The sequence below is a fragment of the Chaetomium strumarium genome (genome assembly GCF_033439665.1).
Source record: "Chaetomium strumarium strain CBS 333.67 chromosome Unknown B0T15scaffold_3, whole genome shotgun sequence".
NCBI classification, from domain to species: Eukaryota; Fungi; Ascomycota; class Sordariomycetes; order Sordariales; family Chaetomiaceae; genus Chaetomium; species Chaetomium strumarium.
The window spans coordinates 348,636-373,239 of NW_026944431.1; the positions used below are offsets into that span (position 1 = coordinate 348,636).

The 24,604-nt window shown below is 55.2% G+C and overlaps 5 protein-coding genes across 5 annotated transcripts; all 5 read left to right on the plus strand.

Moving 5' to 3' along the window:
- Positions 1 to 16: 16 nt before the first annotated feature.
- On the plus strand, positions 17 to 3,858 carry B0T15DRAFT_509763 (oxidoreductase-like protein; the record flags this gene model as incomplete). The annotated part of the gene is made up of 7 exons (XM_062867809.1): positions 17 to 1,622; positions 1,782 to 1,924; positions 1,983 to 2,052; positions 2,427 to 2,772; positions 2,871 to 2,923; positions 3,010 to 3,094; positions 3,219 to 3,858. 7 exons carry the CDS (start codon positions 17 to 19, stop codon positions 3,856 to 3,858), a joined length of 2,943 nt encoding a protein of 980 aa, XP_062722156.1.
- Positions 3,859 to 5,977: 2,119 nt separating this feature from the next.
- Positions 5,978 to 7,561, plus strand: B0T15DRAFT_552149 (uncharacterized protein; the record flags this gene model as incomplete). The annotated part of the gene is made up of 2 exons (XM_062870287.1): positions 5,978 to 6,776; positions 6,852 to 7,561. 2 exons carry the CDS (start codon positions 5,978 to 5,980, stop codon positions 7,559 to 7,561), a joined length of 1,509 nt encoding a protein of 502 aa, XP_062722157.1.
- A 2,461-nt stretch (positions 7,562 to 10,022) lies between these two features.
- B0T15DRAFT_491930 (uncharacterized protein) lies at positions 10,023 to 10,748 on the plus strand (the record flags this gene model as incomplete). Its single annotated transcript, XM_062866818.1, has 2 exons — positions 10,023 to 10,126; positions 10,538 to 10,748. 2 exons carry the CDS (start codon positions 10,023 to 10,025, stop codon positions 10,746 to 10,748), a joined length of 315 nt encoding a protein of 104 aa, XP_062722158.1.
- Positions 10,749 to 12,392: 1,644 nt separating this feature from the next.
- On the plus strand, positions 12,393 to 14,857 carry B0T15DRAFT_527077 (uncharacterized protein). The gene is made up of 8 exons (XM_062868946.1): positions 12,393 to 12,719; positions 12,795 to 12,805; positions 12,863 to 13,018; positions 13,107 to 13,494; positions 13,559 to 13,602; positions 13,669 to 13,709; positions 13,781 to 13,819; positions 13,885 to 14,857. Exons 1-8 carry the CDS (start codon positions 12,454 to 12,456, stop codon positions 14,746 to 14,748), a joined length of 1,809 nt encoding a protein of 602 aa, XP_062722159.1. The 5' UTR covers positions 12,393 to 12,453; the 3' UTR covers positions 14,749 to 14,857.
- A 4,939-nt stretch (positions 14,858 to 19,796) lies between these two features.
- On the plus strand, positions 19,797 to 23,360 carry B0T15DRAFT_552155 (uncharacterized protein; the record flags this gene model as incomplete). The annotated part of the gene is made up of 13 exons (XM_062870288.1): positions 19,797 to 19,857; positions 19,924 to 20,103; positions 20,575 to 20,631; positions 20,752 to 20,791; positions 21,027 to 21,124; positions 21,584 to 21,653; positions 21,718 to 22,020; positions 22,054 to 22,129; positions 22,186 to 22,245; positions 22,304 to 22,376; positions 22,694 to 22,863; positions 22,917 to 23,170; positions 23,339 to 23,360. The coding sequence occupies 13 exons, from the start codon at positions 19,797 to 19,799 to the stop codon at positions 23,358 to 23,360; spliced, it is 1,464 nt and encodes a 487-aa protein (XP_062722160.1).
- Between the last annotated feature and the right edge of the window lie 1,244 nt (positions 23,361 to 24,604).

Sequence of the window (24,604 nt, forward strand, 5' to 3'; positions counted from 1 at the left end):
CGCTACCCGAGAGACAATGGCGTTCTTGGTGGCATTGCTGTTGCACATTTCCTTTCAGCTTTGCCTCGGCCAGCTCATCCACTACTACCGGCGGCCGAAAGAAGAGGCGAAGCAACGCATTGCGCTAGAGGCGGCCCGTCGAGGATGCAGTGCGGCGCCGGTCATGCCCCGGAAGGGCTTCTTCGGGTTCGGCCGACTGATCGAGGGCCTGCGCGCGACTCGCAACGACCGAGGCCCGCAGTACGTCATCGAGGCGCTCGACGGGGAGATGGGCACCGACGTGCACACGGCCGTGGTGCCCATGTTTGACTATGACCTCATCGTGTCGCGCGACCCGGTCAACGTGCAGGCCGTGCTGGCCACGCAGTCGGCGGACTGGGACATCAGCGAGCACCGCGCCGCCAGCTGGCTGCCCTTCGTCGGCCTGGGCATCTTCACGTCGCGCGGCGAGCAGTGGAAGCACTCGCGCGCCCTCGTCCGGCCGCAGTTTGCCCGCGACCAGATCAACGACCTCGACCTCTTCGAGCGCCACGTGCAGCACCTCTTCGCGGCCATCGACCGGCACCGGTACCAGGGCGGCAGCGACGAGACCGAGACCGACAAGGGCTGGACCGGAGCCTTCGACCTGCAGCCGCTGTTCTACAACCTCGCGCTGGACGTCATGACCGAGATGCTGTACGGCTACTCGGTGCACTCGCAGAACCCGGCCGAGCGGATCGAACTCCCCACCCTGCCCGGCTACGACCCCCCGGACCGCGAGAACATCGGCAAGCACATGGACGCGGGCAAAGCCTGGGTCGAGACGCGCGGCGCCTTCTGGAAGTACCGCTGGCTGCTGCCCTCCGGCCAGTTCCGGAAGCACTGCGCCGCGGTGCACAGGTACGCCGAGTGGTTCGTGCAGCTGCGGCTGCGGCGCGGCGGCGAGGCCGACGACTACCTCAGCGGGCTGCAGCAGCACAGCACGGGCGCCGCCGCCGCCAACAACAACAAGGACGACCGCTACGTGCTGCTGCACGAGCTGGCCAAGTCGACGCAGGACCCCGTCGAGCTGCGCAGCCAGACGCTCAACGTGCTCACCGCGGGCCGCGACACCACCTCGGCCCTCCTGGGCTGGGTGTTTTACCTCCTCTGCCGCCACCCGCGCGTCTGGGCTAGGCTGCGGGAGGAGGTGCTGGCCCAGTTTGGTGCTGACGTCCCGCAAGCCGGCAGCCGCCAGGGCAGTACTACCACTACCACCGCCACCACCACCACTACTACTAGTACCAGTGCTACTACTAGTGCTAGTGGCTTCGGGTTCAGGCAGGTGCGTGACGCGATGCCGTACATGCACGCCGTGATCAACGAGACGCTGCGCGTGGCGCCCGTCGTGCCGCTGAACGACCGCATCGCGCTGAGAGATACCGTGCTGCCGAGGGGAGGGGGTCCCCAGAGGGACCAGCCCGTGTTTGTGCCCAAGGGCACGCAGATCCTGATCCCGACGTATGCCCTCGCGCAGAGGCCGGATATCTGGGGACCCGATGCCGCCGAGTTCAGGCCGGAGCGGTGGCTGGAGAATGGTGGGCGGAAGCAGCATGGCTTTGAGTTCATCCCCTTTGGCGGAGGCGTGCGGCAATGCTTGGGTCGTAAGTACCGTACCAGGCGTACCTTGCCTTACCTGACTTATTTAGTCTTAGTGGTCTAGACTCTACGGCTGTTTTTGAGTTGCCAGAGTCTAGAAAATACTATGCCTTTTTTTTTTTTTTTTTTTTTTTTTTTTTTTTTTTGCTGACCTAGATTCGCAGAACAGTTTGCCCGTATCAAGTCGGCGTATGTGATTATTCGGATGATGCAGCGATACGACCAGGTCGCGAACGCCGAGTCGCCACCGGATGCGCCCATGCGCTTCCACCATACTATCGAGAACAGAAGTGGCAGTGGTGTCCAGGTCCGGCTACACAGGGCGGAAGTGTAGAGAGGGGGGTATTCTTCCTGCATCCTGTTAGGTACATAGCAGTACAACTCTGAGGAGTGCGGAGGAAGTTGACAGGCTCCCATTTTCCAGCATCTTTATATGTAAGGGTTTTGCCTGTCTACCGTAGAATATTAGGTCTCCAATGCAAGTCATCTTCTTATGACTGACCCCCCTTCCAGCCGACGTGAGGCGATGATAAGGGAGGAGCGCTTACGTTGTTCCGGTTGGCCAACCATCCATACATGATCTCCGCAGCTTTTTCTCGCGCCATCCAGACCCCGCATCACTGCAGCGTCACGCATAGGGCGCGGAGATAAGATCATAAGGCAGGGTAGGCTACACCACACTTCACAGCGGAACGCCAGACTGCCAGTTCTTCACAGATCATTTTACCAACTCCTCTCTGTCTACTAAGTGTCCTTATTTCCACGGACCACATACCATCATTCCCGCAAAACCATGCTCGTCAAAACAGACGCAAACAAGACCCTCAAGGGCCACAAGCTCCTGGTCCTCGCCCCCTGGAAAGAACCGGACGGCTTCCTAGCCGAACTCGCCGCCGAGTTCCCGGACCTGCAGGTCGTCTACCGCATGCAACAACTACAAGTGGCCGCAGCCGGTCTGCCATCCGAAGCTGAGCTGCCGGAGGAAACGTGGCAGGACGTTACCATCCTCTTGACCTTCGCCAACCTGCCCCGGCCAGAGCAGGCGCCGAAGCTGGCGTATGTCCAGCTGATGAGCGCCGGGGTGAATCACCTGCTGGATACGCCGCTGTTTAGGGATACTGAGGTGGTGTTTTGTACGGCGAATGGGGTGCATGGGTGAGTTTGAGCTGTGCCGTGCTTGCTGGTGGATCTAGTAGTAGTAGGAGTGGGAGTATTATTCGGTGATTTGCTCCGGGTAATAATAAGAAAAAAAGGCCACAGATCTCCGAGTGGATCATCACCACCTACCTGGCGTTTGAGCACCGCGGTAATGTCCTCCCTCCTCCCTCCTCCTCCTGTCTGTCGGTCTGGCTGGCTGGCTGATGGGATATTGCGCGCTAATAACCCTCCTAGTGCCGGAGTATCTCGAGCTCCAAAAGAAAGCCCACTGGGACCGGAGCGGCGTGATGTCGATCGAGGATGCCGTCAGTAAGACAGTGTATGTTTGTTTTCCCTCCCCCATTTTCCGTCCCCTTCCCTTCTCTTTTCTTTTTACTATGCCCCCCTCCCCCCAACCCCCGGGATGGTATCCGCTGACATCTCTCCCTCTCTCACAACAACAGCGGCATCCTAGGCTACGGCAGCATCGGCCGGCAGACCGCCCGCGTCGCCGCAGCTATGGGCATGACCGTGCACGCGTATACCCTGCACCCGCGCCCGACTCCCGAATCCCGCCGCGACCACGGCTGGACGCCCCCCGGACTACAGGGCGATCCCGAGGGCAGCCTGCCCGCAAAATGGTTCTCGGGCGCCAAGACGGAGGACCTGCACGCCTTCCTCGCGTCGGGCTTGGATCTCCTGGTTGTCGCCACCCCGCTGACGCAGCGCACGCAGCACCTGCTTGGGAAGGCTGAGTTTGAAGTCTTAGGATCCTCTGGTGCTGGTGGTGCTGGTGAGGGAAAGGGAAAGGGGAGGACGTTCGTGTCCAACATTGCTCGCGGCCCAGTCATTCAGACAGAGGACCTTATGGATGCGCTTGAGTGTGGGTTGATCAGAGGTGCGGCGCTGGACGTGACCGATCCGGAGCCGCTGCCGGACGGGCACCCGCTGTGGAAGGCGAAGAATGTCATTATTACACCGCATGTGTCGGGGGCGTCGACGAGGTATTTTGAGAGGGTTCTGGCGATTCTGGAGTGTAACCTAACGCGGCTGGCGGCGGGGGAGGAGTTGGTGAATCGGGTTGATCGGAAGAGGGGGTACTAGTATTGAGGACGTCGGAGGTTGATAGATTCGGGATGTCGAGTCTGGGGTGGGTGGTTTGGATAGATGCTAGGAAAACAGGTACACGTTAGCAGCGGATCGGTTTGGGGTTGCTTCGAGATGGGGAGGCAGCACCGAGTGCTGGTTAGGGTGGTCTCGGGGCTCGGTATTGTCCGTCATCTCGGTCATACTAGTAGTAGGGGTCCGAATCACCCGTCGTGATCTGGAGCATCGAAGGCTTGCTCGAAATAGAGGCCCTCAGTTGCTGTTCTTTTCGTCGATCGTTCCTTGCAAGGAGGTCGAGCCGTCAGGGAAACAATGGACGAGGTACTCAACGACGAGACGGTGTTTCGAAGTCCCGTCGACAATGAACAACCGGGCCGGGGCAGAAAGGTCAAACGTTGCGAGCAGTTTTGGAACGTCAGTGCTCTTTGTTGCCGGCCGTGGGGCTCGTGACAGTGTTGCCGAATCGGCGGGAAGCCGACTGAACAATGGGCGTGCTCTACGTGCTATTGTACAGAGACCCGGAAGGGCGGAACAGCATTCCACCGCCTCCCACCTCCGCATTCCAGCCCCTTGTCAGGGGAACAGGCACAGGATACCGTTGAAGATTTCTGGCTACAATTTTGTGTTTATTCGACTGGCAGCGATCAAGATAACATACTAGCTGATAGTATCGGAAACTAGCATTGAAATAGATGCCCACGTGTATGCGTATCCTATGTACATTACGACCTCGCTATGCATTCCATCGCTGCATGTCAAGCATCGCTCACCAACCCTTCGCACACTAGGTCTCCTAATCCTACATGATGTCGACCTGCCTACTCGTCGGTGTCACGGTGGTCTGTGGTATAGCTGGAACCTTGTGACTGCCCTCTTTTGTGGAAGACCTGTTGCCAGCCTCCTTTACCGTGATCCGTATCCAGTATGTCTATTGGCCGCCTACTGGGTGATGTCTCGGCGTAGGTCAACGTGGAAGGTGGCCTTCCCGGATGTCCCTGTCCGGCCCGTCGACCGGGAGCGGTGTTTCCACCCCCCCCCCGCCTTCTTGCCCTCCCGGCCACTTATTTGATAGATGCCTTCTTTGCGAGGCAGGCCGGGGTTAGAAGCCCTAATTTTGTCCAGTTCATGCGGAAAGGATGTGTAGAAGTTGAAAAAGTCTGTTGCCCCTTCGAGATTTTCCATCGACTTTCCTCTTCCGCACCTCACAACTTTCCACTCTCCAGTGCAACAGCCAATTCTTCATCATAGATAAAATCAGCCATCATCTCCTCCAAACCAACAGCAATTTCTCTCAGCTCCTCTCTTTTTTCTACATCAAGACGTGCTTCCGGTTTTCTTTTCCGCAACGTGAGTGAAATCAATCTTCTCTTCTCCTCATCAACTCTCCGATTCTGTCGTCTACCATTGAACTTGCATTGCTCCGCCGCGAGCACACATTCCTCCACTCCTGGCACTCGCCTCCCCTCCATTCCAATCTACCTTCACGCCGTGCGGAGGCCAAGAGCCGCCGCCTGGCTGGTTCCTTTTGAAAATCCCTGGCGGCATTGCCGAGTACACCGCAGCCCTATCTTGACCACATTCCGGGCACCTGACCGACGAGGATTGTCCTCCGGTGCACGGGAAAATTTCACCGAGCAGGATCCATCCCGCTGGACCGACCTTTCATCTTCTCCCAGCATAGCGAAGCATTTAGAGCAAACGCTCTCTTCCGTTTCTTCCACCCAAACCGCTAACTCAGACAGACAGCCGGCGCATTTTCATCTCTCCTCTCAGAAGTCGCGTTTTTCTCGGCTGTAAAGCAACATTTGCGGCCGGTCAGGCTTATAAAGGCCGTCTAGCTGGGCGTTGAACCCACGACCATCGAGCTCGGGAAGATCAAGAGTAAGCAATGTAAGACCACTCGCATCTCTCGATCGCTATCTCCGCAAGTCTACTACCACCGACACCTCGGGAGTTGATTCTGGGATGAAAGAACAGGGGCTAACGAAAGCATAGACATCCACTGTTCGGGGACCACCGTGCCCGGCACAGTTTATTCCATCAATTTTCAGGACAATAGTTCCCCTCCCTACTTAAAAAATCAGTAGACTTCCTAGGGCGCCCGTTTGTGTCTATCATGGCCAGTTTCACCGCCCCGTCTACCATGGGCTCTCTTCCAAGGAAGGGCCCGCCTACCATGGACAGCTTTCCCAGGGAGGTCGAGCTCATGATCCTCAGACACCTGGACGACGAAGACGACAGAGACGCTTTGGTCGCGGCTTATCCGTCCTGGAAAGATTCGGTCGAATATGACAACATGTTTACGACGGTCAAGGTTGACCCTTCGGGCGTGCATAGAATGCCCCTGAATGACTTCCTTGGCCTGTTCAACGAGAGCAACATTGAACAGCACAAGTTGCTCCACAATGTACAGGTCGGATTCCATCTCGACGGAATCCGAAATCACGGCTGGCTTATCGAAAACGAGCACGTCAAGGAAGTCGATTCCTGGCTGCTCACCCAGCCAATCCTGGATGTGCTAGAAACACTGCACCAGGTTGAAACCCGAGTGCAGGCCAGCATGGGGGCCGGTGCCTCCCCCTTCCGTCTGTCACTGAATAACTGCACGGAGCCCAGCCCGTCATGCGACGTCACCAACTTTAAAATTGTGACGGACATGTGGAAGCATGAAATGTCCCTGATGTTCCGCCAACCCCTCAGTCTAAAGCTTGGACGGCCTATGCGCAACGGGCCGGCACCTAAGATGCTACAGTCGGTGCATGACTTCGTCTTCAAGAACAAGGGGGTCCTTCGCTACGTCGATCCGAGCAACGTTGTGGCGATAGCATGGCTGATGTGCAACCTGCGACGGCTCCGGCTCGAGTTTGACGAGGGCGAGTTTTGGACCGCGAAGTCAAAGGAGAATTGGAGGAGTAGTAAGTCCGATGAATCCCACCAATATCGTGTTGGTAAAGACCCAGAAACTAACCCCTTTCCCTCCTCTGCTTTAGGCATCTGCTGCGCGCTGGCTTTCCCTAGACTTGTCTCGGACGGCATGCCCCTCCTCGAGGAGGCGCACGTCCACATCGGCCGCCGCTCGGTAGCGGACAACGAAGACCTCCGGGACCGCCAACCCGATTCCCAGTACTACCGGTGGCACCATGCAGAACACGTAATCATCACCTTCTCTCGGTGCTCTTCGCTCACCTCCCTGAAACTGACCGGGCAGTTTTGCCTTTCCCCCTTGGCCTTCGACGTGCTCCCTGACCCCTTCAGAGGCGGCGCACGCCCTTTCCCTGCGCTACGCAGCTTCCGGCTCGACTTCGGGCCCGATTCCACGGGGGCGAGGTGGTACTTTGACGCGGAAACTCCGTCGTCCTCGTCCGGTCGGCCCTTCCTGCCGTGCCTGCAGAAGCGCACGCGGCCCAACGACGACATGATGAACCAGCTCCTCCTGAGCGCCGCGAAGGCTGTGGCCAAGATGAGGATGATCGAGACTTTCTCCCTTTGCTTGAGAGACAAGTTCTACTTTGAGGCCACCAAGCGGACATTAGAGGTGCACTTCGTCTCCAAGAACTGGCGTCACGGAGGCTGCCCGACGCTGACCTTCAAGCTGGGCAACTACGTCGATACCTGGCGCCCGCGTGCTGAAGTTCTGGCAGCGTGGAAGGCAGCTGCTGGTAGGATGGAGAGGAGGTTGGAGATTTTGTTCGAGGAGTGAACAAAGGGGAGGGACGGAGATGCGCCGTTTGGTCGACGGGCGCCTGGTTAATAATCCAGCGATGGCAGATCCCAAGTCAGTATCGCTGAGATCGACAAGACCAATTGTCTGAGTATTTGTTTTCCCCTTATCCCTTCTTTTCCCTCCCTTCTTTTTCCGGACCACAAAGTCAAGTGGTGAACGGGGTGTCCTCTTGAACGTATCTTTCGACTCTCAACAACACCTTCGCCGCCGGCGACAAAGGGAGTGTACAACGTTCAGAAGAATCGGACGACAGCAACACTTCATGTTAAGGACTACACTTTCACTTTCAGAACCCCCGGGGATTTTGATGGCCTGCGCACAACCCACACCTGTGGCCTGTACCATTCTGTACTACTACTATCTGCGAGCGCTGCGCCCGAAGCTCGAAGTGGCACACGAACCGCCGACATTTGGATTGATGCCGAAGCCCTCGACTGGACCGTGCAAGACTACAGCCCCTTCGACCATCTTCTGAAGCCGCTCCGGAACCATGTTCGGTTTATTGTTCGAAAGAACTTGTGTTCGAGTACTGTTTGCAAGAACATGTCTGGTTTTCTGTTCAGGCCGAAGGCTGGTTTCTCTGTTTGCGAGAACAGTTCTATGGCCGTTGGCCCTCCCGCCATCTTTTGGAGGTGAGGGTCGGGCCGCCGAAGCGCTCCGGAACCATGTTCGGTTGTTGTTTGAAGGAGCATGTCTGGATATTGTCCCGAAGGGGGCATTGTCTGATTATCGTTCGAAAGAACGTGTCTTGAGTATTATCATCGAGAACCCCGATACCGGGTCGTCATCAGCCCGGTCAGCGACTCAGCCCGCGAGGATTGGAAAGGCGACAAGGGGAAGAGCGGGTCCCAACTCCGTCGACGCGGCGACGCCCGGGCACCTTCTGGAACCTGTACGACCGCTGGTTCGCCGAGCATTGTCGGAATATTGTTCGAAAGAACATTGTTCGAGTATTGTTCGCAGGAACATGCTTGATTCTCGTTCGAACACAACGACAGCAAAGGGGAGGGACCTTCTGGAACCTCTATGACCGATGATTCGCAGAAAGTTGTGGGGGTATTGTTCGAAAGAACATGTCTGGTTATTGTCCCGGAAGGGCACTGTCGGATTACTGTTCGAAAGAACTTGTACAGAATTCTCTGTGTGGGACTCTCGGTACGAAACCCTCCACAAGGGGATGTTTGTATTGGGATCTCTCTATGCGGTCGTTGTGCCGCCTTCGGTAGGAGAGACGAAAGGCATAGTGGTCGGCTACCGGTGCGACTCGCCGGCGGACAGGGCGGAAGATAAACACGGCATGATCGGCATTGTTGATGTCCGCGATCGGCTCTGCACCAGACTCCTGCCGTCCACGCGCGATGGCCGACCGATGGACTTGCGCGCAGAGCTAGATGAGCTCAAGGAGGAACTGGCCTCCGATGTCGGGGAGAGGGAAAGAAGGTGTGTTCGAGTATTGTTCGCAAGAACATGTTGGTTTGTTGTTTGAGGGAGGCCCCGTGAGATGATGCAAGATATAGAAGGCGGGAAGGAAAGGGGTTCGGGAGGCAAGGCGACAAGGCCGCGACGATTCGACGACCGGACTGGACCGCCCCTGCAAATCATGAAGATGGTGGCACGGTTGCTCGGTGCGGGCATCACGGCTATCTTGCTTAATCCTCACGGAAAGGGTCGTCCAGAACATCTTTGAGAACTGACTGGAGGTGGAAAGTCGGAAGAGGACAAGGTAAGACTCACCATGCTGCTGAAGATTCTCGGATGGTGGCTAACAGTTGAGGGCCCAGCGGCCATGCAGGAAGTTTTAAATTTTAAAAACACCAAAAAGAAAAGGGAAAAAACAGAAGAAAAAAAAGAAGAAAAAAGAAAAGCAAATACGAATGCCGCAACATTACTGCCACATTGCCAGTTCAGAAACCGGTGCATCTGGCACCTTTGCGAACGCGGGCCTCCTCCCGACCGGAGTCGGGCTGTTGACCTCGTGGTTCGCTGTGCTGCTAAGTACAGCATGGACCGGGTCGCCTCGAAAGAGATCGACCGAGGCCTCGACCTCGCCGCTACACACCCCAGACAGGGTTGTCAGAGTATTGTTGGGAATAGAAGACGGCCGGGGGCTGTCCCCAACGGCAATAACATCAACGGCTCAGGAGATTCGGGCTTCGCCCAGACCGCAGCGGCGACGACGGCGACAAGAACTTCAACCAGGCCGTTTTCCGTGGACCCGTGGGCCCGTGTCTAATGGACACGCTCCAGCCAAGCGCTTGGAGCAGCGGGCACTCATGCAGAAGGAAGTTGTCGGACAAGACTGTACGATCAGTTGTACGAGTACATGTTCACCGCATGTCAAGAACGGCGACCACCGCACACCCAACGGGAGCCAAGGCGCCAGCGAGGAGATGATGAAGTCGAAATCGAGATTGAAGAGCTTGTCCTGCCGGTCACCATGACTGCCTCCACCGCCATGCGTTATCATCTGCTCAACCAAGAAGTGTTCGACGCTGGCTACAATTACTCGGCGCTCCCGGCCCACGCTCGGGATGCGGTCAAGTCGGCCAGCAGCTCTTGAAGCGGATTCGCAATCTTGGAGACCACATGAAGCTGCTGCGGGACAAGGTGTTTTGCCAAGGGGAACCGTTCGTCGGGCCAAAGACCGTGTACAATCAGTTGTACGAGTACTATGTACTTTGTATACCTATGTCCACCCCATGTCACGGTCGGCAAGAGCCGCGCCCAACGAGGGCAGAGGCACTAGATTGTCGGACAGGATTGTCGGACAAGATGGTACGATCACCTGTACATGCTTCAACTTGGTGGATGAAGATGAAAAGAACGAAGACCTCTCCCCTCTGCCTTCCGACGGGGTACATATCGATATACCGACAGAAGGCTTATTCCGGAACCTTTCAACCTCGACACCAAAGTGACGTTCCACTTCGAGACACTTTGTAGTTGGAACAGGAGCGAGGAGGAGAACCTCCGCAAGTTTGTCAGCGCACCGTGGGACATGTACACCAAGCACATCTTTCCCAAAATCGGCTATGTGGCCAAGGCGGAGAGGGTGGAAAGCAACGACTTCTACGTCCCCCAGACGCGCCAGCGGGGCTATCTGGTTGCCATGGACGTCCAGTACCTATTCTGGCATCGGCTTGGCCACCAAGTTTGCCGCTGAGTGGCTTCTCATGCTGCTCAAGTGCAAGCGTCTGCCGGGTTAACCCTGATGAGTCGGAGGAAGAGGAGAATGATGGAGATGTGGGAGTACATTGTCGACAACATTGTCTGCCAAACACGCGCAGCATTTTTAATGTTTCGGAAGAGCCAGAGAGTCGGCAAGAACCTTCTTTGCCACTAAGAAGCTGATCAACGACTTGCGGCCGAGGTTCGTTCTGTTGGAGAATGTCTGCGGCGCACCATGGCCACCGGCACCCCTCCCTGTCGGCAGCTGCACGTATTCGGCTTGACTGTTTACACTCGTTCATCATCACCACACTCGTTCAATCTTGCTATGGAGGGGAACGAAGTTCCGATGTCAGCAACTGTCGAGTTCTGTACTACTAGAGTATTCTTCTGTACCCATACACCCTTGTCAGAACACCGATGTCATCAGCAACTTGTTGCTTTTGTTCATATGCCCCATGTCAAGATATCTGGGGGCTCAGCCGTCGCAGTGGGCGAACACCTGTGCGCACAATTTCGAAGCGCCTGTAGTGGCCCACCAAACCGGCATGGAGGTCTACCGCCAGGAACGCATGCCAGGGTGGGGATCGGGTAAAGATTTAGGTTTTCATTATCTGACTACTCGGCAAAAGGATGGGTTTGTTGCTTGTTTTCTGTACAACTATCCTCTTCATGTTCAGATACACTGCCCTCCGGGGTATTAGAGCGGAGGCAGGCGACAGGGCCGGGGGGGGAAGTTAGCTTGTTTCGCCAGGCAGTTGTTTGTTATGTCGTGTCGTGTCATGAATGTCATGGGCTGGTTCGCTACTAGGATTACAATAGTACTTGTGTTCAGCACCAGGCTTTGTGCCAGTGGTATCCAAATAAGTTTCTCAATGTGTTGAACAACATGTATCCTTTCATGGCTGGGTCACGGGCAGAATATCATGGCTTTGGAGCTGGCATTGATTAGCATTGGGTGACTTCATCTTCTGGTGGACTAGTAAGAATGCATGTGTTTACACTCACTCCGAGTAGGGCTCAAACGTGACCAAATATCGTCTTAGCTGCTCACACTCACTCAATGCACGATACCGATCCTCTTGTCCTACGGATCCTAGCTTGAACATGCTATCGATGGAGGTGCATACACTTGTGACTCCGAGTGTGGGCTGTCCAAGAACAGCAAGGACATCCAGGCGAGCCAGGCTGCTACTAACACCACAACTCTGAAAGAGCATTCCTCAAACCTGGAAGTCCTCAACATAACCAAATCCTCCACAGACCCCAATGATTCAGATATGCATGTGGCACTCTTTCGAAGCGGTGGCACAGCCATAACAAATATGTACTAACCTAAGCTACTAGTATGAAGTCACGTGAATCCCTGGCTTAAGGCGCCGGGCTACAACATCCGGCAAGTTGAATGCTGATCCGAATTAGCGATGCTGTGTCCCTTAGTCTCAGTGGCATCTAAAGAGGCATGGATGCGCGGGGTGTTTCGGAGCTGGCAGTAGCTGCCGAAGGATGCGGAGAAGGGATGGTTCAACAGCTGATCGCGGGGGATCGCGGGGTAACCAAGACGGTTCTCTGTTTCCGTCTTGGAGCTTATAACGTCTTGGGATTCGGAAACAAACAACCCAATGCAACATGCGTGCTTGTGAGCAACCCGATCAAACCATATCCTGCTCCATCCCCATACGCAATAGTACTGACACAGCATGTCATTTGCAGAAGAAGCCAAGTCGGACGTGCCGACCCTCCCCGGCACACACTCGGGCATACCCGTCTACCTGCTCGAAAAGGCGCGCAAGGCAAAGGAAGGCATCTTTGAAGGGCGGACAAAACCGCTGAATGACAGACAACGACTGCCAGTGGTGCCGCAGGGTATCGAGAGAGATGACTTTCTCAGAGCGCTAGCGGAGCTGAAGAGCGAGTTGGGCGACGAGCATGTCGAGGTCAATGACAAGCCGCTCAGAGATGGATGGTGAGGTTCAAGTCTTGATATCAGTGGGGGTTTGTTGTTTGTCTTGTTCATTTCAGCTGATACTAGAGAGAATAGGTACATGGAACGTTAGTCTGCAACACCTGTCTATGAAAGCGTAGAGCAGCACCCCCTAACCTAAGCAGACCCGAACACCCACGACTCCATGACAATCCTCGACGAGGAGGAATTCGTCGCCTCCGCCATCGTCTACCCCGGCAGTACCGAAGAAGTGCAGCAGATCGTGCACTGGGCAAACAAGCACCGCATCCCCATATTCCCCATCTCCATGGGGCGAAACCGTAAGCATAATTTATCCTCCACCCGCTGCTCACCCTGCTACACAACGAACCTCATGCACTAATAAGAGAACCATTTCCAAAAAAAAAGTGGGATACGGCGGCGCAGCCCCCCGCGTCCGGGGCTCCTTGACCGTCGACCTGGGCAAGCGCATGAACAAGATCCTCGACATCAACCCGGAGGACTACACCTGTCTGGTCGAGCCGGGCGTGTCCTTCTATGCACTGTACGAGGCGCTCAAGGAAAGGGGTCTGGAAGAACACATGTGGATCGATACGCCCGACCTCGGCGGGGGGTCGGTGATTGGGAACACGGTGGATCGCGGCGTCGGATACACGCCCTATGGTGATCACTGGGCCATGCACAGCGGTCTGGAGGTCGTCTTGCCCACTGGGGAGGTCATCCGCACCGGCATGGGTGCGCTACCGGGAAATAATACGTGGCAGGCCTTTCCTTATGGGTTTGGGCCGTACTCGGAGTGAGTGTGTTTCTTTGGGGATGTGCTCGTTGGGTTCTGGTGGTGTGCTGACAAGCCGGTGCAGTGGCATCTTTTCGCAGAGCAATTATGGGATTGTCACAAAGATGGGTGCGTGTATTCCTTTCTCGGGGGGACCCCTTGCCTGCTCTGGCTCTAATCTGCTTCCAACACCAGGCATGACTTTGATGCCCAACCCTGGCGGTTATGAGGCCTTTGTAAGTCACTGCCTACCTTTATTCTCTTTGCTACCTACCTGATACTCGTCGTCTAACTACCGTACCCACAGATGTATACGTTCGCAAAGGACGAAGACCTGGAGCAGCTGGTATGTCTCTCCCATGACAACTACTAGTACTACAAAGTACTACTTACTAATACTCCCTGACACAGATGGAGATCATCCGCCCGCTCCGCATCTCCAACATCCTCGAGAACGTCGCCCAAGTCCGCCACGTCACCCAATCCCTCGCCGCCCTCGGCCAGCCGCGCACACAGTTCTACCAGGGCACCGGGCCCGTCCCACAAGAGATCATCCACGCCGCGGCAGCCAAGACGCCCGTCGGCGACCACAGCTGGGCCTACTACGGGATGGCCTACGGCCCGCCGCACATCCGCGCGCACAAGCTAGCCCTGATAGACACGGAATTCAAGCGCATCCCGGGTGCGAAGCGCATCGACCCGGCCACGCTGCCGGCGGACGAGTACTTCTGGGCGCGCGAGCGGGTGGCGCGGGGGGTGCCCGACATCCACGAGCTGCGCTGGGTCAACTGGGCACCCAACGGCGCCCACATCGCCTTCAGCCCCGTGTCCCCGATTCGCGGGCGCGACGCGATGCGGCTGTTTGCGCTGGGCAAGCGCGCGCACGAGCAGCATGGCATCGACTTCTTCCCGGCCTTCTGCGTCGGGCTCCGGGAGATGCATCTCATCGTTGAGATTGTCTTTGATAGGGCTAGTGTGGAGGAAAAAGAGCGCGCGCTGGGGTGCTTGAGGGATCTGGTTGACGAGGCGGCACGTATGGGGTATGGGGAGTACAGGACGCATCTAGTGCTTATGGACCAGGTGGCGGGCACGTATAGCTGGAATGATGGTGCGCTGATGAAGTTCAATGAGCGGCTGAAGGACGCGCTGGATCCGAATGGCATTCTGGCACCGGGGCGGTGTGGTATCTGGCCGAAGAGGTATCGGGGACGAGGGTGGGAGATGACTAGGGAGAGTGGCGGCAGGTCGGAGGGGGATGGTGTTGAGTCTGTGTGAGGATGCATGGTCTTTCCAGCTGTCTTTGTTTAGATATGGGTGTTTACAAAACAAAGGCAAATGAGCATTCGGAGTTGTTCTTAGTTATGTTACCTACTATGATGTTGTGCGTGCCGCTGCGTGGCACTTGGTGCAATGCTCACGTTAGGGATGGATCACGGGTTCCAGAACAAGACAACTGCCCACACAAAGGAAATATTTACCCTCCTTGCCCATCTTTACTCCAAATCCCGTCTTTTTAACCATGACCGACAAGCACGGGATGAGGCAATGCCAGGTTGTTGCAGATTAATAGCGCGAAATTAAAGCGCGACCTGCGTCGCGACGCGTCACGAAATATTGCACAGCCAATCCCGCGCCGCGGCGCGTCCAAATGCGGAAGGTGAACAATGGGGCTGTTTCACTGTTAATTACGCCACTTGCACTTCAACGTGTTTACCTTACGTCTTCTCAGAAGCCCGATTTGAAGTGAAGATGCCGAACAATAGCACAGCACTTTATTAGCACCATGGTAAAGGATCAATGTTCAATTGTGAATGGGAATAGTAGGGAGTACGGACAAGTACAGACATTCTGGCCTTTTCCTAAGCTCTACCAAGCTGAAATGAGATATGTGTGCGCAAACCATGTGACCAACTCCAACCAGGACAGGAGAATCGGAGATGCTGTGCTGCACTGCGTGCATGGGAAGTCGGAAAAGGCTGAGATCTGGGTGAATTATAAGACTACCAACCACACTCCGGTTGCAACAGGCAATTAGGGTCTAACAGATCTTCATGAACACCACTTCTGTACTATACATGACAAGCTAACATACATTGCTTCCTTAGACTTTTCTCCATGCAAGTCGCACAGACATCCCCGGGGTAGTCCACGGCCGCGCCGCAGATGCCAGACCCAACAGATCATGATTGCTGCACCGGATGAGGTAGTCGATGCTGTGGGGGACCGTCACTGAAAGGGATTCCAGGCTGCTATAGCAATGGACCCTTGCGAAGGATGTCATCCAAGGAATCCAAACGCGTGCTGTAGATCGCCATGGGGTGGAACCGGTTGAACCGTTATGACGGCATCGACGTTCGAGCTCCCAAGGCTCCGACTCCCACCCTATCCATCAGTTTCGAGAAAAGAAAACATGCAAGTTTCGGATCGGAACATCCCCCGCAACCGGTCATTGTTGACTTCTCAGGTCAACCCAAGAGAACATTTTCCGCTGCTCGTTTTTCAGCCTCATTCTAAATCCAACGGTCAACTGGAAAGCTGGAATTTGGAAAGCCACCGATCAACTGGGAGGCTGGAAATGCACCGGTCAACTGGAAGGCTGGAACAGAACTCGAACAGGATGATCCTCAGAAAAAAGCCCATACAATAAAGGACAACAGAAATAAAAGAGGAAGCAAACGGATCTTGCACAAAGACATCCTCGTGTTGCCGTGGTCCACATCCAGGTCGTGGTACGTCGACGACTTGCCCGACACTACAATGCTGTAGGCGCCCTGGGCAGGGTCTGCGGGCCGCTTTTCTCCGGTATTGTTCCTCAGGTTCTCCCATTGGATACTTGCGTAATCCTGCATGAGCAGCGTCATCGTCCTCTTGTATATTCGGGAATAGAGCTCCCCGGTTGTGTACAGGTCCCTGCGTTCCTCTGCGGATAGTGACTTCCTCTCCGCGCGCACTGCGGTCGCCAGGTGGAAATTCTGCAGGGATTACACGTTTTGGGCGACCTCTGCGTGCTGTTCGGCGGATAAGAGTTCCCCTGAGTCCTCGGCTCGGAAGAGGTAGACCTTGCCTACGCTGTCCTTCGGCCCGTTCTTTCCGTCCAGGAGTTGTCGGCCCGCCCGACGGTCCAGCCTGTAGCGGCCACCAGTCGCCTGGTCACCATCTTTGGGAGGAGAGGTAGAAGAGTCCGTCGGCGTGGAGAGGTCTAGGCTGTTGGGAGATATCACGGCAGTGCTGCTGGATGCGGAGGCGTAGGCGTTTCTTGTAGGGTTCGTCCATCATCAGATACCGTCGTAGTCTTAACCAGTTCCTGAATCCATCAGTCAGTTCCATGAGAGGGCGCCAGCCCCCCCAATCATCGAGGACCTCGTCAATGTGTATCTGCCTCCCCACAGTGGAAAGCAAGACAGACCCCAGGCGAACGAGGCATTCTCAGCTGCCTTCAACACGGAGATTCTTTTGGAAGAGCTTTACTTGTCTTGCGAGGTCGTGCTTGATCGGTTGTCTGGTACTGACGGCATCAATCACAGGTAAGGGAATCGTCGGGTCTTCCCTACGGCTATACTCAATCGCCGCTCCTGATCGGAAGCTGATACGAGTTGTCCGAACGATCTTGGACACAGTTTGTCAAGTGAACGCTCTCCTGTCTGTGCGCTCGGGATGCCGAGACATGAAGGTACACATAGAGGTACCAACAGCAGGTGCAATCGGACGAGGGGACCGAAAGGAGAAAAGACGTGCCTCCTAAGACAAGATATCTTGGATGTCGTCAAAGGTTAGCCACCGTTGCTGCTAGTCCCAGCCAAGGGAAGATACCAGAGGGTGAAGACGTGATCTGATGGAGGACTATGCGTTCAAGAACTTCAGTCAAGACGGTGTTGTTTAGTTCCCCGTGTGTTGCTCCTTGTGGGGGTGGACATCTAGAGTGCCACCCGTGTGTCCGGGCCGGAGCCCGGAGTTCTGGCATTGGCGCCGCGGCCGGGTCTCCTCGCCCCCATCCCTGACCTGCCGCCTGGACGGCGAGCGTGCACAGAGCTGCGCCAGGTCACCCTGGCCCGGCACGCGACGCAGGAGGAACTTGTAGTAGGTGCCTCCACGGTCGTTCGTCTTCTTGATCGCGCGCACGACGGTGTACAGCCCGTCATACCGGATCCCGATGTTCAGTCATTGAACAAGTGCCAAGCCGACGGTGTGGCAATGGCCGCTGCTGATACCCTTCTGTCTGTCGGAGAGCTTGATTGCCATGACCGAAAGTCTGTCGCTTGGACCTGACCTTGGAAGGAGTGATGCTTCGCCCAAGGAAGGCGTCTGAAATTGGGCAACCGGCCCCACAGGCGACCTGCAATGGCAGCATCCTTGTACCACCATCCTTCTTATGGGGAGCAGAGACGATAGCGCTGTGCCATCGCTCGTCCTCGCGTGCCTGCCTCGTAGCTCTTCCGGGCCGCCTCCTCGATAACGCGAGGGTCAGCCTTAGCTTGAGGGTTCTTGTGCAAAGACTGCGACCTTTTCCCCGGCGTACTGCTGAAGAGTGTAACCGGCTGACTCCAAAGTCTGGGTTGGTCGACACGTGCATGTGTGCAGGACTTCTTGCCTTTGGTTTCTTTCCACCCGATCGAATATCGGGGCATCAGTCCCCGAGCAGATGGTTGCCACCATCAACTGGGACAGCCGATAACTGTAGCAAAGCTTGGTTCCCACAGCTAAAGCATGTATTAGTCAATGTCGAGAATGGGCAGACCCTTCCTCGCACACGGGGGAATGTAACTTACGTTGTGGAAAGCATCAGCCATCAATGCCAGACGTCGATCTCAAAGCTGAAAAGCTGCTTGAACTGGAAGCCAGCATCAAAGCATTCGGTCAAGTCCCGAACGTGCCTCCAGGCTATGTCGCCATTGTCCCCGGCCCTTATACGTATATCGGCTGTGGGGCTCGGTGAAATGATTCACTTCTCAGCTAGTTTCTGTGTCAGTATTATCTAAACAATGTCATGCAGCTGTCATTGCCCCGGGGTGATTGTTCCAAGCGGGGGTGTGTATCCTAGGACGTACCCTTCTTGGTGTTGACACCCGTTTCCGCGGCAACGCTGTCCCAATCCACATCGGGTTTGGACTTCAATTCTTGAGCTTTCCATTGACACTCTAGGTCAATCTATCCTGATTGCCGGCGTCGTGTCATCTGGACACTTCGGCTGTTAGCTCTCCATCCACCGGCAGTCATGTCAGTCATCGCAGGAAGACTGCTTACCATCAATGAAGAGCCAGGTCGCGTTTATCAGTAGCGCTGGACTCCGAGATGAATATCCGGAATTTCCCCTTGGCGGTGCCGACGCAATTATCGGGTGCGTCGCCGTCAGGGGTGATTTGTTCCGTGACGCCTTGCGCAATAACTCCAACAAGCATCACCAGCAACGGGAGGAAGTTGCCGGCGGTTCACCATCAATGGCTAGGCTTGTGCGATGACGTGATGTCTTTGACGAGAGTGCTGGGCCAAGTGTTGGTAGAGGTGGGTGGAAGTCCGCTGGCGTCGAGTTTGTCTAGACTGCCTTGGTGCCAATATTGCAATGCTTTCTAGCGTGATTATAATGACTCTTTGAAAGGTTTGCTGCCATTAGCTGCTTGTCAAAGGATAGGTAGTTGATGATTGTAATTGGCAAACAGAAGAAAGTAGATGGAACTGAAGAGATTTGTTCTGGGCAAAGTTGTAGAAGGGATGGGCATGGGAGCACGACAAACTTGGTCAAGGGGACAACGGCTATCATCGTGCCTTCCGTATTGGGCAGGTTTGGCTATTGTATGCTGCCCAGAGACCCGCCCCCTGACATATAGGCGACAAGCATAGCTGACAGTAGAGTGAACGAAAGAAATAGGTTAATTACCCGTGTCTTTATGATAGCTCGGCCATGTTCCATCTTCCCCCAGTCACGACGGGATAATTAGATGGTATAGATAGACTGTGATTGCGTTACTATGCTCCCTGCAAGTTGGTTGTAAGAGCAAAGTCGGTCGACCTCCTGAACTATTTGCTCCCCGCCAGCCGCGTAGCCCCGAGATTTTCCCACAGCATTGACAATTGCACGCAAAGTTCAATGTTGAATTGCTGATTACCCCGCGGTTCCAAAAACTATAAAGTGCCTCGATATCGACCGGCTTTCTCTCTCCTCTTCCCACACCAAACAACAATCTTGAGAACCCAAAACTCAAGATACCTTCCAACACAGCAACCATGAGGTAAGACGACACGGTTATCTTGCTCAATCCCCTCGTCTTCATCTCTTTGCTTCTCCTCTTGGCTACTGCCCTTTGCTATCTTGGTTACGACTAGCAGCAATGGTGGCTAACCCTCGGCTGCTTCGCAGCGATAACAACAACATATTCGACTTCGGCCGCCGTGAGTATTGCCCAGCCTCCCAGCAGTCACCAGCCTGGAGAGCACCACTGACATCTCCCCTCACAGACTACGTGGCATTCCTCCCCATGGCGGACCAGGTGACTCACTTGGTCAACCATTTGATCGCCTCGGGCTACGACTGGGGCAGGATGTATGCAGAGGCGGTGTCGGGCCGGTTTCTGGCCACACATGGCACCATTCACGAGCGATGGTATAATGCCATCGTCTCGGAGCTTGTGTGGCGGGGTAAGTGTTCATTCTTCTGTTCTTCACCTCGCCCGCACGTCCTCCTCTGATCACCATACTCTTTCTTTTTTGTTTTCGCATCCCCGCTCTCTCATCATCCTTCTGTTTTTTGTAGACGCGTTATATCAGACGCCTTCCATCAGACGCCTTCCACCAAACTCCCGCGTCAGACTCTCCATCATACTATCGTCCTTTGATCATGGCACCCCATCGGACTTCTTTGATTAGCATCATTCTGTCATTGACTCTATTTGATTATCCCTCCTGCACACTCACTGTCCGGTCTTCAACCTCATTGTCCAGTCCCCAATCTCCTTGTTTTGTCTCTCATCCACCAGCCGTCTTGGTACAAGAGAGCGTGATACTGACCCGGCTGTTGGTACAGTCGTCGGGGCTGCCCTCGCGGGCATCCCGTAACCAACGGCAACCCAGACGCTGTCGGTTGCCTGGATATTGTACGACTATTTCAAGAGGAGGAAGAGTTTGCGGGGCTGAGAATAGGTGGAGAGGATGGGGGAAGCCGAAGAGGTAAGATGTCGTTTGTTAACCTTGGTCATTTTGTGTGAAGGAGCTAACCACCCCAATCTTTGTCCTCAGGGGGTGCTTGCCAACATTGACAAGCAGGGGCTTTCGCCCTTGTTTGCTAAGCTTCCCTGGAGATCCGCCGGAAGATTTGGCCACGGGGGCGGTAAGGCACTCATCTGCGACAAGTGTTTTGTGGTCATGCCATCAGCTAACACATTTGACCAAGTAGAACAAACTACCAATTTCAGTTCGACGCGACCCGGGGCCCAGGCCCCGGGGGTAGCTCGGCGTCACTCTGTCGGCCCCAGACAAGAACGTCCAGTTCCTCCTTGAGGTTAGACACACACTCCATATTGAACCCTAATTAATTGCTAACTCACATCGTGCTATCAACAAAGGCTCCCTGTGACGACGCCCATCGAGGTCATGGAGCGGGAAGATGTCGCAATGGGCGACGCCGTGGACGAGAAGTCGCTTACCGGCCGGTATCCGAAACGTAAGCGACCTCTCGTCAACGGCAGTCTATACGCAAGGACCCCGTGACCGGCCAAGCGCGCGGATACGGATTCGTCCGTTTTAGTGACGAGGGCACCAGCAGCGCGCCCTGATTGAGATGCAGGGCGTGTACTGTGGCAATCGCCTATGCAGTCGCCCCTTCGACCCCATCAGGCTGAAGAGGAAGAAGTCCCGTGGCCCCGCGACCTCACCTGGAGTTGAGAGAATCAAAAAATGTCGGACCGTCGCATCACCCGTAAGGGCTGCGGCGGCGGAGAAGGATCTCGATCTTCGATGATCCGAAGTTCTCTTCAAAAGGAAAGCCCTTGTCTTCAAGGAAGAAAAAATCAACAAAAAAAATCGAAAAAAGAAAAAACTGCGGCATTGGTTCCATTGGCATGTCAGGTTCCGGTTGTGAAAACAACCTAAACCTCACCTGCCAATGGAACCAATGCCGTAGGACAAAAGAAATTCAAAAAGACAAACCCCCCCAAAAAAGACAGGAAGGAGGGGATTGGTGCGAAGATTTTGTCAGTTTATGTCAACAGCCCATCCGAGGGTGGTAGGGAGGGTGATGGGTTGGGTCACACACAGTCGTCTGCCGGTTCTTCCGCGGTGGGGGGAGCTCGAGGTCGTCGTCCGGCTCAGGGGGGACCGCCAACAACCAGGGGAGTGTGGTCGGCACTCAGGTAGTCCCCTCAACACAGCCAAGAGCGTCTGTAACGGATGCAAGCAAGCGTCGTACTGTTCGAGGGAATGCCAAGTTGGCGACTGGCCCCTGCACAAGAAGGTCTGTAAAGACCTCGCGGGCGACGGGGTGGACGACAAGCGACCGAGCCCCGAGCATCGGCGTATTCTCTTCTTTCCGATGCATAGCAGCGAGCCCGAGACCAAATGGTCCGTCTCTTCAACGACATGGTTAACAACCAGTTCATCTTCTTCCGCCGACGATGTGGATCTCTTTGCGAAGGAGCTGTGCCAGATGGGTTCAGAGACGAAGACGGCAGTTATCTCCCACAGAACTTGAAAACATTATTGCCACCCGCTTCGACATCCTGTTAGTCAGGCCCCCGTTCAGACTTTGGATGCTTTGCGATGCGTGTGGAGGGTGTGGTAGAGATGGTGCGCAGGAAGGAGAAGGATAAAGAAAAAGAAACAAAGACAAAACGGGCCGGGGCAGGGGCAGGGACGGGATGCGCAGGAACTTACCACAGGAATGAAGAAAGAGATTCCACAACAGCACAAGAGCCGATGTGAGTGGAGGATATTGTGCGAGCGAATGTTCACCGAGTGGACGCCCCAGGAAGGAGGATGTGGGAGTGTTCAGAGTCGCCACACATGGTGGAGATCACTGAATGATGGCCCTTGGTCCCTGCCACGGCGATGTTGTCGTCACAGGTGAAGTAAGTCAGCCCTTCCCTCATCCTAGCACTGCCTTCGTCTTTGGTCACCGCCACTTTGCTATTGGCATCACAGTCAGCTTGCGATCAAGCATGTCTCTGGCTAGTGTCAAGCTGACTTACCTTCGCCTATGTTGACCTAGAACCTCCCGGCTGACCACCACTCCCAGGCAGTTCAAGAAGAAGTCTGGTTCCCAGTCGAAGAAAGGACACCGAGGCATCGCTCGGTCCCGCGGCCAACGGCACCAATGGCACCGCCAACCTCATTCGCAACAATGACAACAACACCCAAGGCCGCGCCGCCTCAACCTTGCTCGACAACGTGGAACGCCTGAACAAGGTGTGGGAGCGACAAGGAATACCCTGCACAGCGAAGAACACCCAGGGTCCCAGCATATGAACTCGTACCCGGAGTACATGGGCTACCAAGCAGCCCCAGGTTTCCGCGAGGCCTCTCGGCAGCGCGATTCAGACGATAACCTTGAGAAGTTCTTCGGCAGTCTGAAGCGCCACGAAGTTGACCCCGGTGGCTGTGACGAAGGGACCCAAACTGCATCCCATGACGAGAGTGTGAAGGGTTGCACTGGCTGCTCGCTTATGCCTATTCATTCGACTGTCAACCTGCAGAAGACAAAGGAGGAAAGGAGGTGGAATGCCCTCGGTGGGGTCAATAATACTCACCGCGGCACATGGACTGAATTCCATGAAGACAACACTCAAAAAGAAAAAAGAAAAAATCAAAAAAGAAAAAAAGAAAAAAAAAAAGAAAACAAGAAAAAAGAGAAAAAAAGAAGGAACTGTTTGAGCGACCGCAGGGATCTGAAGAAGCATGTTTAAGACACTTGCCGAGGAGTCTGTTTTGGTTCGCAGAACAGCCATTCATGAGCGATGGTATGATGCCGCCTTATTCGGAGCAGCGATGCTGCCGAAGATGGCAATGAATCAGATGCAGGGGGGGCCGAGTAGAAGGGTCCAAATTGGATCTTGACGCAGTCAACCCGGCTGCGGAGCGTGTGCGGACTAACCCCCCCCCCCCCCCGGTCCGAGATCCCTGCGGGCGTGACGTCCCGATGAGCCGGGCCGAAGCCAAGAGACGCCGAGGACACCGCAGCCCGACGCTCGACCAGATCCCCGGCACGCGCCCCGACGAGAAGTCCTGCTCGGGACGTGGAAGAACCCCACGGACGGAGCAGGATCCCGCCGACAAGCACGCCGTGCCGTGTATGGCATCATTGGCTCCAACGATCTGTTCCGCGTGTCAAACTGGCGCGCGAGACTCGGGACGGCGATGTGGTGTTGATGTTGGAGGATGTCAGTTTGGTTTCAAAGATGTTGGGATATTGGTGGTGGGCAGTCAATGTGGTGAGAATGTGTTCGGAGGGATCGGTGATGGGTGATGTTGGAGGAAAGGAGGGACTTCGGAGCAGCTGATGTTGTGGAAAATGAACAAGATCAGGAACGGGCTGGAGAAAGCAGGGGATGAGGAAGCCAAGGGGTTGATGGCTACGATGTTTGGTGGTGTTGGGGGAAAGATGGTGTTGGAGGAAAGGTGATGTTGGGGAAAAGGTGATGTGGTGCTGTGGTGTTGTGGTGATGTTTGTTGGCTTATGGATGTGGGAGTCTTGATGAGGAGGAAAGGGGTGGCGGTGATATGGCGATGTAGTGAGGTTTGTTGGTTCAAAGATGTTGGGGTGTTGATGGGGGAGTTCAGGGGTAAGTTTTTTTTTTTTTTTTTTTTTTGGGGGGGGGGGGGGGGGGGGGTTGGGTGGTGATGTGCTGGACCTGAACGGAAACCCAGTCCGGGGCTCTTCTTGTGTTTTCAAGTTGAACTCTTCGGGCGGTGGCCTGGTAGACCGACGGTAAGGCCCCTTGAACATACTCTTGAGGCCTCTGTTAATTCGATTTCGTGGAACAGGGACGACCGATATGCTGCTGAGTACAGCATGGACCCGTTCGCCTCCAAGAAAACATTCCGATCAAAGAGGAGAAAAAGAAAAAGAAAAAAAGGTTGAAAACAACGAAAACAACAAAAAGATCGTCCGGAGGGAGGGCACTGACCATGAGATGATTAGACCGATGGG

Excerpts from the sequence above, each read along its gene's own strand:
- B0T15DRAFT_527077 (XM_062868946.1), top strand. The coding sequence starts at position 12,454 with ATGTCATTTGCAGAAGAAGCCAAGTCGGACGTGCCGACCCTCCCCGGC. Across the intron at positions 13,603-13,668 it reads TGGGATTGTCACAAAGATGG|GCATGACTTTGATGCCCAAC; the intron begins GTGCGTGTATTC and ends TTCCAACACCAG. Across the intron at positions 13,820-13,884 it reads ACGAAGACCTGGAGCAGCTG|ATGGAGATCATCCGCCCGCT; the intron begins GTATGTCTCTCC and ends TCCCTGACACAG.